At 34.0% G+C, this 14,319-nt stretch overlaps 1 protein-coding gene across 2 annotated transcripts in view; it reads left to right on the top strand.

Moving 5' to 3' along the window:
• The first annotated feature begins 266 nt into the window (after positions 1 to 266).
• The window catches only part of LOC110035543 (importin subunit alpha-1-like), a 37,744-nt gene continuing 23,691 nt past the window's right edge, over positions 267 to 14,319 (top strand). Inside the window, exons 1-3 of one of the 2 annotated variants that reach the window (XM_020739786.1) lie at positions 267 to 641; positions 830 to 926; positions 998 to 1,089. In XM_020739786.1, the coding sequence (XP_020595445.1) occupies positions 432 to 641; positions 830 to 926; positions 998 to 1,089 (399 nt within the window). In that variant the 5' untranslated portion in view covers positions 267 to 431. The remainder of the gene's footprint in view (positions 642 to 829; positions 927 to 997; positions 1,090 to 14,319) is intronic. The other variant, XM_020739785.1, reaches the window with a different exon arrangement.

A 14,319-nucleotide genomic window follows, 5' to 3' on the forward strand; every position in this document is an offset into this window, starting at 1 on the left:
CTTTTCTATGGGGAGTTGTTGTTTGGATTGCTGCTACTGTGTAGTTGTCATTGTTGTTCGAATTATTACTCTTCTTGTGTTATTATATTATTATTGTAGTTTTGCTTTTTGTTAGATATTTATTATTTTTATTTGTTCGTTGAGAGAGTTGTAATTGGAGATATCATTTAATTTTTTTTAAAAATTAAATAAGGCATCATTTTCACATTTTCTCAAAAAAAAAAAGAAAAAAAAAGGGCTCTGATTTCTTGCGAACATAAGCAGTGTTTTTGGTGTGCTGGTAATATTACAATTTGTACATGGCCATGGTTGATTTGATAAACTGAAATCCAGGTTTCAAAAAAGACGTTCACAATTCATCTCTAGGTTTTCGGTTTGGCATTGTTGTTTCCGTCTGACGCTGGCCTAGTTGTCGATATTGGTGGTTTGCGATGTCGCTGCGGCCGAGCGCGAGGGCAGAGGTTCGCCGGAATAAATACAAGGTAGCGGTAGACGCAGAGGAGGGGCGGAGGCGAAGGGAGGATAATATGGTCGAGATTCGGAAGAGTAAGCGGGAGGAGAACCTTCTGAAGAAGCGTCGTGAGGGCATGCAGGTTACGCCTTTCGCCGCTTCCGTGCTCGGTTCAGCCGTTGAGAAAAAGGTTTGATCTCTCTCTTTCTCTCTCATTCCCACTGCATAGACACCGATCTGGTTATGATGCAAGTTCTGGAGTATTTCGAACCCTAGAATTTTCCTTCATCATGGGCTTCACCGATGATGGTAAGTGATATTGTTAGTTTTTTGTGTTTGAACTAATGAAGTTATATTTTTGCGGTGTTGGAGTCGCAGCTAGAGAGTCTTCCGGCTATGGTGGCGGGTCTATACGCGGATGATGGTGCCGCGCTACTTGAATCCACCACACAATTCCGTAAATTGCTATCGATAGGTATTTTACGATGGAATTATTGTTTGTCAAACACAAACTGCTACTAATTTTGTGAATACCATTTCAAACAGAACGCAGTCCTCCTATCGAGGAAGTTATACAGACTGGTGTTGTTCCTCGCTTTGTGGAGTTTCTCATCAGGGATGATTTCCCACAACTTCAGGTAGGAATTGGGTAGTTTTACTTTAGATAGATCATATTTTCATTTATATCAGCAAATAAAATCGTTGATATCGTTAGACTTGGTTAATTCAACTTTTAGTTGATGATCTTCTCGTGGGAAAATTATATTCATGAAATTTTCATTATTATGCAATATCAATTTAATAATATAAACAAACAAACCAAAGAACTTGAGCAAGTTGATGTTCACAATACATTAATTAGGAAATAATAATACATTGATTCATGATGATCTTCTTTAAAATTTTGTGAAAACTATTATTTCTTATCCTCAATTCTTTCATTTGCTGTTAATTTTTCTTATGGAGAGAAAATAAATACTTATTTGACAGAAAGGATCACTAGTTACACATCTATTATTTGATGAACGGTTCATAAACATTTAATAAAATAACCTTTTTTTACTAACAAAATTTAGACTCACAATTGATTATTAAATTATGAACTATTAATAAATATTCTATGGACCATTAATAAAAAATAACGTTTATATAGCTTTTATTTCTATTAGTAGCTTTAAAATAACATTATTTTATATTATTTCCAAAAACTAATGTAATTAATTTTAGTACAATTATTTTAACATTATTGCTAATATTCTCCAACTTGTTCCATGTAATATTATTTAATTTAATAATGATAAATCTTATGCGTAATATAAGAAATATTATCTTAATTTGGTCAATTATATGTTTATCATTAAGAAAAAAATAATAGAAATCATAGTGGTTAACTTCATTAGTGTGGCATATTTCTTTCTTGTATTACAATATTAATTTCATATTTAATATGATTTGTAATGAGATATAATCATAGTAGTCTCATGTGGAAGATAAATTATATATATGATAAATTAAGTTGCATTAATGTTTAAGAAAACATATTAAAAGTGCTCAGAGAGTTAAATACATAAAGTACATAAAATCAATAATAATTTTTATTGATACCCATTTTTTGACATGTTTATTGAATTTCTTTGGTGGTAATTTTTTGGTAAACAATACTACAACCATAGGATTGGTGCTCATGTACTCAAATGATACTCTTTATTTTTGAACTTTTTTAAACTATAAAACATTTTAATTTCATATGTTACCACACTTTGGATACTTATTATTCTTATAGTATAAAACCACAATACGATCATAATAAATTCTTAGTGGCTTGACAATATTGTAGGCTATTCCAAGTCTTGAAATAAATTTTATTAGCAATTATTTATGAATAGTGGCATCTTAATGTGTCGTAAACTTAGCTTTTATAGTAGATGCAACAACTCTTTCATTAGATTGTTTTTCTAGTTAATAAGATAAATAATCAAATGTGGATTTTTTAGTATCTATACATCCAACAAAATGTGAATCCGATTATCTTTGGGCTGCTTCACACTCTTCATTCTTCTAGTTAAAAACAATAAATAATCCAATGTCGATTTTCTTAGTATCTATACATTCAATAAAATCTGAATTTTGTTATCTTATTGCCTCAAGGTGATTAGATCTATAATAATTGAGCATATTATTTTTTTATTCTTATAGTTAGAAATTTTTCCGGAGCTTTCCAATGGTCAATTATTGAATTACTTAAATACATACTCAATATTTTAGTGATAAAACTAATGTCCGGCTTAGTACTATTCTGGGTATACAACAAACTTCAAAACATAGATGCATAAGAAATTTGTTTCATTTGTTTGTGTTTCAATTAATTTTTTGGGCATTGCATAAGGTCTAATTTAACTTTTCTGAAGTGAAACAATATTTGCAGAGCACTTCTTCATGTTAAATCTCTCAAACTTTTGAGACAATCCATTTCTTACTCATATTTTTCTTAAAAGTTTTTTTTAGTGATATTTTTTAGTCTTATAAATAAAATATGAACATTATTTGCAAACAAGATACTATCAATATAGAAAATCAGAAATATAAATTTTCCCTCATTGATATATATATATATATATATATAGATATATATATATGTATATATATTAACGATATTTTTTAACACACACATCATTAAATTTAAGATACCATTTTTAGAGATTTTGGTTAAATTTGTATATTAGCATCCTTGGTTTACACATCATAAGGTTCCTTTATTTAAATGAAAAGCCCTTAGTTTGATTCATATAAACTCCTTTAAAATCTTGCATTCAAAATGACAACTTTTTTATCAATTTGATATGACTTTAAATCTTAATGAGCTACTAATTCCGCAAGAAATTTCAATGAGTTTTTCTTTGAGATAGAGGAAAATGTCTCTTGGTAGTTAATACCATCCTTATGAGTGAAACATTTAGCAACAAGTCTAGGTTTATATCGTTCGATAGTCATTTGATCCATGTTTGGCCTTAAAGATCCAACTATATCCAACAAAGCCTAAGACTCTATTGTGGCACATTAATTTAAGCATTTTATTCATAGCGTCTAATCATTTAGCATAATTTGTAAATTTTATGGCTTATGAAAATAAAATTAGATTTTTGTGAATTCCTATGTCAAATTTTAACTACTATTGTAGATAAATTATATAAATATTTGAAATAACAAATTTTTTGGTTTGTTGAAAATGACTTAATGCTAATATTCACGCTCCATCAATTATAGATTTTTTTTTTTTGGAGATAATTGCACTATGGGATGTTTGATCATTCATTTGTTATTCTTGTAAGTTGTCGGATTGTTCAACAGTTGAAAGGATAGCTTTAATAGAAATAATGTCTGAAGATTTTTTTTTTTTTGATTTTTTATAACATATGGTTCTCTACACTCCCACTAATCTCACATTTTTTAATTAACCTAACATTTTTGTTTCAACAATTTTGTTATTTTGGCTAGGACGAAAAAAATTATACTCTTTAAATTTTTTGGATACACAATGAAAAATCCACTAATCTTTTTTGAATTTGGTTTTTTTTTTTCATGTGAAATATAAATTTTTACTTCTATCAGGCAACCCTAAATATGAAGATGCTTCAAATTAGATCCCTTTCTGTCAATTGTTTATAAGAAGTCTTTCAAACTGCCTATTAGAAACATTATTTAATCAATACTTAAGAATTTTTATTGCACACATTCCGAATAATAAGCATTAAGAAGATTAAGTCAATATACTTCTAATTATATAAATTAAAGTATGATTATGCCTTTTGTTATAACATTTTATTATGGTGTGTCTAACATTACTTATGTTTTTCTAATAATTTAGCAAGTGGATAAAACATTGTCTAGATTTATCACACCTTCCATAATATTCACTAGCTAAATTAGACTTAAATGATTTTCACATTTTTGTCCAATTAGCTTTTAATCTCATTAATAAATTCTTTAAAAGAATTAATAAATTCTTTAAAAGAATTTATTGATTGAATTTTTTCATGCAACAAATAGATATAATTATAATGTGAAAAAATCTAAAATAAAAATAACGAAAAAATTCTCTTTACGAAAAGCTAAAATATAGAAAAATTGAAATATATAAGTGTATAATTTTTATAAGTTGTTTGCTTCTTGGAATTGATTTTTAATGTTGTATTTTGCGATTTTCTTTAATATAATTTACACATTTATCAAAATCAATAAAATCTAAACTAGAAACTATTTAATTTTTTTTTAACTAAGTTTTGGATGCTTTCTTTGGATATATGACACAAGTAATTTTTTATTTATTAAACCACACTTTTTTTCCAAAATTATGATGCAAGATGACTAGTCTTACCAAATCAATTATAAAATTTTAAATTATAAAAACCATTATGTAAAATACTAGAACCAATAAGGTGATATTATTTAAGCAAACTAAAACATTTATCTCCAAACTTAAAGCAATATTTGGTTGCATTAAGTCTAGAAAAAAAAATAAATTTCTAAAAATAAAATAAACATAAAGTGTTTAGAAAAGATATAACTGTCATCTATTTTGTAGTCTTCTGCCATATAATTTGAAAAACTTATGTTAGGCACTAGACTAGAAGTGCAATTTGATCATTTGTTAGTTATTATTGTTGGATATAAATATGACTTAAAAATATTTAGGGTGAGGTTATGCATGATTGTTGTCTTGAATCTTAGGGTTAGGATTTGTGAGATATCACTTACCTCTCGAATTGTAGGTGTTTATCTTTTATGTATTCTAGATTGTATAATTTTGATTTGGTATTGACAGAATATAATCTCTTATTTCTTTTTAATTTTTGGAAATTTGTCCTGTTTCTATCATATTTGTATTAGAGCATTTGAGGCCCCTGCAACCTTAGAAATCTTTGTTTTCGCATTCGAGGCTGCTGCTTCACCCCTTATTGTTTTGAAGTTTTCACTGCGTCGCTTCATAACCGAACCTTGCGATAGTGATTCAAGCTAGCTGGGAAGCCAATGACAGGATCACGGGTTGCATTCATGATGAAACTCCACGATACATCGTGATTGGAGCCAGCTGGGAAGCCAACGATGGGATCGCGATTGCGGTACAGTCGCGATTTGAGCTAGGTGGGAAGCCCCACGACATCACCTTTGTGATCGAAACTTGTGATACAATTGCGACTCGAGTTAGCTGGAAAGCCAACGATGGGATCACGTCATACAGGAATTTCACCTTAGTGATATAAAAATTTCCTTGGAGTAATGACCGCCAAGAAAGTAGATGCTCTGGAGGAGAGATTAGAGGGAGAGGTGAGCCAAATCATATATGAAATGGGGTGTATCTCGTTCATAGAAGGGCGGTTCTCGTCCATAGAGGGGTGATTCATGACCCTAGAATAAATGATGAAGAATATTGTAGAGTTTTACACAAATCCACCCATCGTTCCACTTGATCGAGCTATGATGTCTAGAGCGGATGCGAGTAGCAGTAATTAGAAGGATTCATACAGCATCAAGGCAATGTCGCTGCTTTAGGTGGATCTGGAGCCGTGGGATCGAGTGAAGGAATCATGAGTGGACTCGAGTAGTAGCATTTAGAAGGAATAACATTACATCCAGATGGTTGGAATGAGCGGCATCAACTGAAACGGGACTTGCGATTCCCTGTTGGAGAAGATCGATTCAAAAGATTTCATCCTGGAATAGGGAACCACAATGAATGGGATCCTGACCGAGGCTGCATCCAACCACGCTAGTGTCTTCTACTGCAGTAGCCTTTTGGGTGGATGATAATTTAAGAGCCTATGGAGATGTGTGAGCTGATTATTAGGTGAGATATACTTATGGAAGAAGGAAAATCAATTTGTGTGGAGGAAGGGAACCCAATCGCCGCTTCATGGGTGGGACAAACTTTGGTCGATAATATTTAGGAGAAGACTCACATATAATGAAGCTGAAGTTGTCGATCTTTGAAAGAGATGATGTATATGGCTGGGTGTGTGGAGAGATAATGCTGTTAATGTGCCGACCGATGAAGAAAAATTGATTTTTTCTGCCCTTTGTTTATAAGGGTAGGCTTTTGCGTGATGTCAATGGAGAAAACAAGGTAAGCTAATTAGAACATAGAAATAGCTCAACGATCGATTGTTGTTGAATTTCTGATCCATGCAAGAAGTGGATTTGCACGAGCTATTTTCCACATTAATCCATGAACAAGCCATCATGGATTATAGGGAGATATTTGAGATGCTATCTGACCGTTTGAGAGTAATCAGAAGTAGTTTTGGAATGAAACTTTATGAAGGGGTTGAAGCCATATATTCGAGCATCACTTCATTTGTTGAGACCACGAGGATTGGGGGAAACTGTGGAATTAGCGTAGTTGGTTGAAGATAAAAATACAATAGAATGGGTTAATAGGAGCAGCACAAGTGGAGCGTCCGACCACCAAAAACCCGAACATTGGGATTCCAGGGGGATGCTTTTCGTGACATGATAATAGGCCACGATAGGGGGTGGCATTTCATTGGGATTCCAGGGGGATGCTTTTCATGACATGATAATAGGCCACGATAGGGGGTGGCATTTAAGTGCCTTACAAAGACAGATTCATGAGAAGTGAGCTACGGGTTATATTTTTGGTGTGACGAGAAGCTTGTCCCAGGACACCATTACAAGGATTAGACATTATGGGTTCTCATAGTATGTGATGAGGAGGAGACCGGGAATGAAGGAACACAATGGGTTGTGGTGGAGAAGAGGAGGTACACTCTCACTTGGATGTGGCAAAAGTCTCATTGAACTCAGTGGTGGGCTTAACACTGAACCACACTATAAAACTTTGGAGATAGATCAGAGAGCAGGACGTAGTGATGTTGGTAGATAATGAGGCCTCTCACAACTTCATCTCCACTCAAGTAGTGAACAATTGGGGCTAGAGATGATTGACACAAGAAGTTTTAGAGTCATGATGGGGATGAGACAATTGAAGGAGAGCATATTAGTTTGTAAAGGGGTGATTCTAACACCGCAATGTATTCAGGTGATGAAGGATTTTTTCCCATTGAATTTAGGAAACGTTGAAGTGATATTGGGCATGAAATAGTTGCAATCATTCGAAGAGACTACGGTGAATTAGAAATCCTTGACAATGGAGTTCTAGGAGGGAGACTTGAGGTTGGTGCTTCACGGTGAACCTAGTTTCTGCAAGACCTTAGTGATACTCAAGGTCATGGTTAGGACAATACATGATGCAGGGTTGGGATTCTTGATCTAGTTGCATAATATGGAAGACACATGACACAAAGTACACAAAGATTGCGGTACCGATCCAACAACTCCTACAATAATTTGCATAAATTTTTCACTTGCTACGTGGATTGCCACTTAGGAGGGAACACAAGCATTCAATAACCCTAAAAATTGGGGTTTCTCCTATCATTGTGCACCCCTACTGCTACTCTCAGGGTTCAATTAAATGGTAACAGAGCCGGTTGAATCTCTGGTTGAAGAGGCGATGCAATTAAGGAGATCGAGCTTAAGCTTCATGTAGACTTAAAAGACCCACAAAAATAATTTACGATGATTCAAAAACTACCATTGTTGTTCTTAGTAGAAGTGATAGAAGCGTCTTAAGATAATTTTGGGGAATATAATGTGGTTGGTAGTAGAAAATGAGATGGTTTTGCATCTTACCAATGGAGAGTGGTTGACTATAATGTCAGAACATCTCAACATGGATTTGGTTGACAGTGGAATCATGTTTTTGAGTTTTTTACATAAATAACTCTTCTGTCTCACTTTGAGCATCGGGAGACTTCACTTGTAAGAAACTACAAGTATGCAGATGTTGATTGTGGAGGAATTCAAGGGACATGCTGCAACATCTATGTTCACGTCTAATATCTAATGCAACTATTAATGACATCCATGGTAGTCAATTAGTTGACGTTCGTTTAGTAGGAGCCACTAAGAGTGCTTCAATTGATCAAATATTATGAGAAATTGTGCACAACAACCATTAGATTATACTTTATGCATTTTGCACTTCCTGAGAGAGGATGAGGATATGAAAGTTCTCTTTGAGCCACTTGAGTTAAAATGTGTGCCATAAGAATCGACAAGTGAGAAAAAATGCTGATTAAGGGGTCTATTTGGGGCAGCTGTAGCTTATTAATAAGCTGCTGTGAAGCTGCTAAAGAATAATCTGATGTTGCAAAAAGCTGCGTTGGTTATTATAATTTTTTTTTTGAAAACATCAGACCCTAGCTAGAAAGCTGCCATCACACCTATCCAGGATCGGTGGAAAACGCTGATTTCATCGGCAACTTTTGAAAAAGCTGCCAACGCAGTTTATCCAAACGGTTAAAATTGCGGTGCGGTGCAGCACCGCCACCGCACCGTTGCCCCAAAGGCCCTAAATGGAAAGGATTACTAAATTCTGATGTCACATGAGAGTCATATAACTTGATCCAACAACAGTTCTCTTTTCTACTTTGAGGACAACTTGCCTTTTTATGACGAGAGTAATGTTAGACCGGGGCCTATAGCACCTTGTGTCAAATAATTTGAAAAGTTTATGTTAGGTGCTAAACTAAAAGAGCAATTTAGACATTTGTTAGTTATTTTTTGTGGGGTATAAATAGGACTTGTATGTCTAGGGTTAGGTTAGGTTTGATTGTTGTCATGAATCTTAGGGTTAGGGTTTGAGAGAGATTGCTTACCTCTCGAATTATTGATGTTTATCTTTTTTATGGATCCAAGATTGTATCATTTTGATTTGGTATCAGCGGAATCAAATCTATTATTTCTGCTTTAATTTTTGCAGAAACTTGTCTCATTTCTATCAATTTCTCGTGAAGATGAACTTTTTATTTGATTTTGTGTTTGGGTTGTATGGAATTCATGAGTGGTATAACTACAATTAATAACATGTATTATAGGGAACTTATTCCAAATGAAATTTGAAACCTGTAAGACACCATGCTTACAATTATTTTTGAACCGAATTTTATGCTTATGACGATCTTTCTGATGGTGCTCATGTTTGTGATAGAAATACATTTATAATTTTTCTGTTCCTTCATTTGGATTTGAATAGTTGTCACATTAATATTTATCTGTAATTTATTGTTCTTCACATTCTTTTTTTTTAATTTATTTTTTTGCTTCAGGTTGGCCCATGAGATTTAGTGAATTATTTATCTTTTAAATCTTGTTTTCTTTTAAATAAATATACTTTGCATCAGTCACATTTCATTTATGCTTTATATTATTATAGTTTATTTATAATGAACTATATTCAGGAGGCAAATTTGCATAAGAAAATTTTCACTCACTTCCATTCTCAAAGTGTTTAACCTAGCTACAATATTTTTCATTTTAGTGGTATACTTGCGTATGGTATGTAAATCATCAAACTTAATAGTGATCATTATTTAAAATTGCACAATCTGAGGTGTGCTTCAGTGCAATTGAGCCTAAAATTTTATCGAGGCACACGCATTAAGCAACGAGTGAGGCTTTTGCCTCACATTTGTTAAGGTGTGCGCCTTCTCTCAATTTGATTGAGGCGTTCGCTCATTCAATAGTTTTTTTTTCTATATTAGATGGTTTGACATATTTTTGGTATCACACAGGTCTTTTATTTCGTGGTTTCTTGTCCATCTTCGTGGTGTCTTATTGCATTATTTTTTGGATTTTGAGGACTTCAATTCAGGCATCCTTAACCCAACTCTCAACCTAGCACCTTCTCATGCAACATCTTCCCTATCTCCTCTCATGATGACATTCTAGTGTGGCTGCCTGCCACTTCCACCGCTGCCATTGCTGCTTCAACCGCTGCCATTGCTGCTGACATCTATCGTCATCGCCATCATTGCTATCATTGTAATCTTTAACGCCTCTTGTTTTAACCAATGACATCACCCTTCTCTGCCCATTGTGGCACAAGATTTGCTTTCACACACACTAGCCAACTGTCCTTGGCGCTGCCGATGCCGCTACCTGTTGCTTTTGCCATTGCAATTGTTGCTTGCTGCTTCTACATTGCTTTCTGTTGTTGTCGTCATTGTTGTCATTTCCATTGCCTCCTCACTAAATAGTATTCTTTTTAAGTTCCATAAGGTTTTAAAGTTTTTACAATTGTAAACATTATTTTTTTAGTTTATTTGAATACTTGTTTAGGTTTAAATTTATTTGGTTTTTGAAATAATTTTTATTCTAGGATTTTATAAGAAAGGTTTAAAGGTAAGGAGATATCCATAATTGGTCATTGAAATGATCTGACATGGAGATATACTGTGCGAATCGGCGTTGGAGGTAATGTTAATACTTGTTTTTTTTGGAATATAATTATTACGAGAAAGTAGTTAAATAAAGTGTCAGGAGGATGAAGGAAACCTCTAACTTGTATAAAATGTTGTTCCATGTGCTAAAGCACCAAAAATATTTAAAGTGGAAATCTGATCATATATATGAATAAGCCGATAATGTCAAAGCATTTTGCACTGTGACAATTTGATGATAGAGTTGGTGTTACCTCTTTTTATGAGAGCGCGGTGTCAATAAAATTTACCATCTTTTCAACTAATGCTTAGAGGAACAAGAGTTTTCCTAGATCATCATATGATAAATGCAGAGGATGACATGGCCATTTAGAGGGGGCGACTACAACTCGGGAGATGTCTTCAAAGCATATTAGAGAGGCGCACAAACGCATCTGCATTTATATTGGAAATTGCTTTATAGGAGTGTCATTTTATTCAATATGGCAACCTCCCTTAATATGACCCATTCAATAGATCCTTATGGTAGGCGCTTGAAACCTTCATTCATGTATGATTTGAGGACATAAGTGTTGAAGGAGGAGCTGAGTAATACAAAGAAAGTTATGAGATTAAAAAGATCTGGACTCAGACTGGTGTGATAATTATGTCTGATTGGTGGTCAAACATAAATAATATAAGTTTGATTAATATTTTTAATAAAGAATCCCTATGACAACTTTTATGATATCTATAGAAACATCTGATCAAGTTAAAGACATACACTATATTTTTGAACTGCATGTTAGGATGATAAGAGGAGACTGGAGTGCATTTGGTGATTTATGTTGTGTTAGATATTGCTAGTGCTTATATGATAGCTAAAAATAAGTTGATGGAAAAGAGAAATTATCTATAATAGATCTCCTGTATTGCACATTGTATAGACCTGCTTTTAGAAAAGTCTAATGGCTAGTCTTAGAATAAAAATTCCTTGATAAAAAAATGTTATTTACAACTATTTATGGGTGTTATATTTCTTGAGAAAAGTTTTCATAAAAAAAATTATACGCCCTACTACAATAAGTATGTTATAACATATTTGACTCTAGAATATAGTGTAAGCTAGGCAATTATTGAAGATAATATTTACATACACTCAATGACTTAGTTGTGTATGGGGAAAAAATGCTGAGGGAAAAAGAGTGTCGACACTATTTTGGTTGGAGGAGTAGCCCGTTGGAAGCTGTCGGTCACCAGAATCGAAATCCCGTCGCTTGCTTCTGATGGACATTTTGATTTACATATATATATATATAGTTTAGAAAAATATGAAATCAAACTGACATCATGTTTTTCACAGTTTAAATGAAAGAGCACTGTACCTTAAATCCTGTATCTATCCCGAAGGATAAACACAAGACTTGAGGGTGAGACTCGATCAAATAAACTTAGAAATATATGACGTTCGTTTGGTCTGCGAAACCGTTTTATTTGCCGACAATTTTTCCTATTTAATATGAAGTATTAAATAAAATTTATATTAAGCTGGGTTTAGAAAAGCTTCCTATAAGGGCAAGTCCGTATAGTTAATTACATCTTAGATGACCGAAGTTACCTAAGAAAACTCTCGCTAAAGGTCAGGAGATGTTATCTTCAAAGGGGTCAAAAGGTAGGACTTTTCGACGAAATCGGACAAAGAGGTGTGAAACGAGAATGAGTCAAATTTGAAACATTTTGTTGTAGAGTCCAAAGGAGGAAGAACTAGGGAATGCCACAGATCCGAAGGAGAACCTCAGTGTCTTCCCAGTCTACCCTATGGTTTGGCTTCAGTTTTTGGGAGAAATTATTCAAGTGTTTCAACCTGCCAATTTTATTTATTTAGGGCTTAAATTTATGTGAAATGATCACACAAATAGCTTTGAAGATGTGGGGATTTTAGGTCGTGACGAACGACAACCTCAGAATCCTAAGACGAGTTAGGGCTTATATTGTACAGTAGAGCTATACAAAGACATAAATATAAGGTGAGAATTTACGTTGCATAAGTAAACTACCTCGAAGTTCTATGGCTTGGTTATTTAATTCTAAAGAAGGATATGTTATCCGTGTTCTGCTGTTGAAGATAGTCGTGCTGCCCACAACGCTAGCTCCAAGCTCCTCATCGTAGCACTTTCGAGTTCGCTGTTAATTTTAAGTGTACATGTAATAGTTGAGTCAACGGTCTGCTGCCGGGTACCCCCTATAAAACCAACTACTGTCCGCCTATTCTAAGGTATAGTGTGCAAAAGAGACAGTAGTAGATATAACAAAGGAAAACAGTAGAATGTACAATAGACAAGAAACAGTAAAGTGTGCTGTAAAATAAAGCGCTGCAAATGTAAGACAAACCTGTATACCTCGGAGGCCCGCTGCTCCTTTAAGTGTAATTGATGTAGCAATTATGAGTAGAGTAATAGAATTTAAGGAATGAGCTAGCATGTATTGTATAGGCAAAACGGAACAACAAAGGAAACGTCACCTGGAAAACTCGAGGAAAATCGACAAATAATCCATGACGGAAAACTCGAGAAAATCGACGGGTAATAATTTAAATAAAACTGTCAAAACCTCGGGAAAATTTCGGAGAAAAGACCACGAGTGCTTTGTCCAAAAATTTTCGAAGAAAAGACCACGAGTGCTTTGTCCAAAAATTCTAATAAAACATCTGAAAAAGTCCGAAAAGAGGGGACCGCAAGCACTCGGGTCGGGGCTAGACTCAAATATATATATTTATATTCGAGGTTCGTTGAAGGCTACTCGGTCACCCGGATGTATAAAGCTCGACACTCCACTAGAAAGATATCCTGCTGACCTAATTTAGTTTGGTACTTCTTAGCCCAGAATTGGTAATCAACAGGTGAACAACCAAGTTGTGATATATATTTAAATTTTATTATTTTTGGCATGCATATGAATTTCAGACATACAAAAGGAAAATTGTATAAATTTTTGTAGTGAAAATATTTTATAAAACAATCAGTTTTAAGAAAACAGTTTTAAGAAACGAATAGTTGTCCACGAGTCGATTATGTCATTGGGCACAGGACCACCAATAACCTAAGAAGGTATGGGTCTCCCTCTAGTCTTATGTCGGTGAATTATACTTTCATCCTACAGTTCATCAGGTCCCAGAATTGAGTCCTAGTGTTGTAGGATGAGATATCATTCTGTTCTACCACTGACGTGCCTTTGTCATCATCGCTCTAGGCCCCAAAATAAAACCGACCTACTTGCGACCTTGATGGTTTCACATATAGCAAAAGGCTATACATGTGCACTTATGTATCGAACATAAGCACTGAAAACCGAACCAAGAAGGAAGGAAAAAAATAATAAAAATGGGGATGAGAGAGATGAAGAACCGATCCACCTAAAACATCGAAAAGACGGAGGATGAATCAACTCTCAAAACTCATGACGAAAAGACATGAAAAAGGAGGCCCCAAGATCCTTGAATCAATCCGAAAGAATATCTCTTTCTCATTTTTTTATAAGTGGATTAACCCAAGGAGGGTATCTCTTCCCAATCTTGTCCCAATCTTGTCT

Source organism: Phalaenopsis equestris, unplaced genomic scaffold (genome assembly GCF_001263595.1).
Source record: "Phalaenopsis equestris unplaced genomic scaffold, ASM126359v1 Scaffold198068, whole genome shotgun sequence".
Lineage (NCBI taxonomy): Eukaryota > Viridiplantae > Streptophyta > Magnoliopsida > Asparagales > Orchidaceae > Phalaenopsis > Phalaenopsis equestris.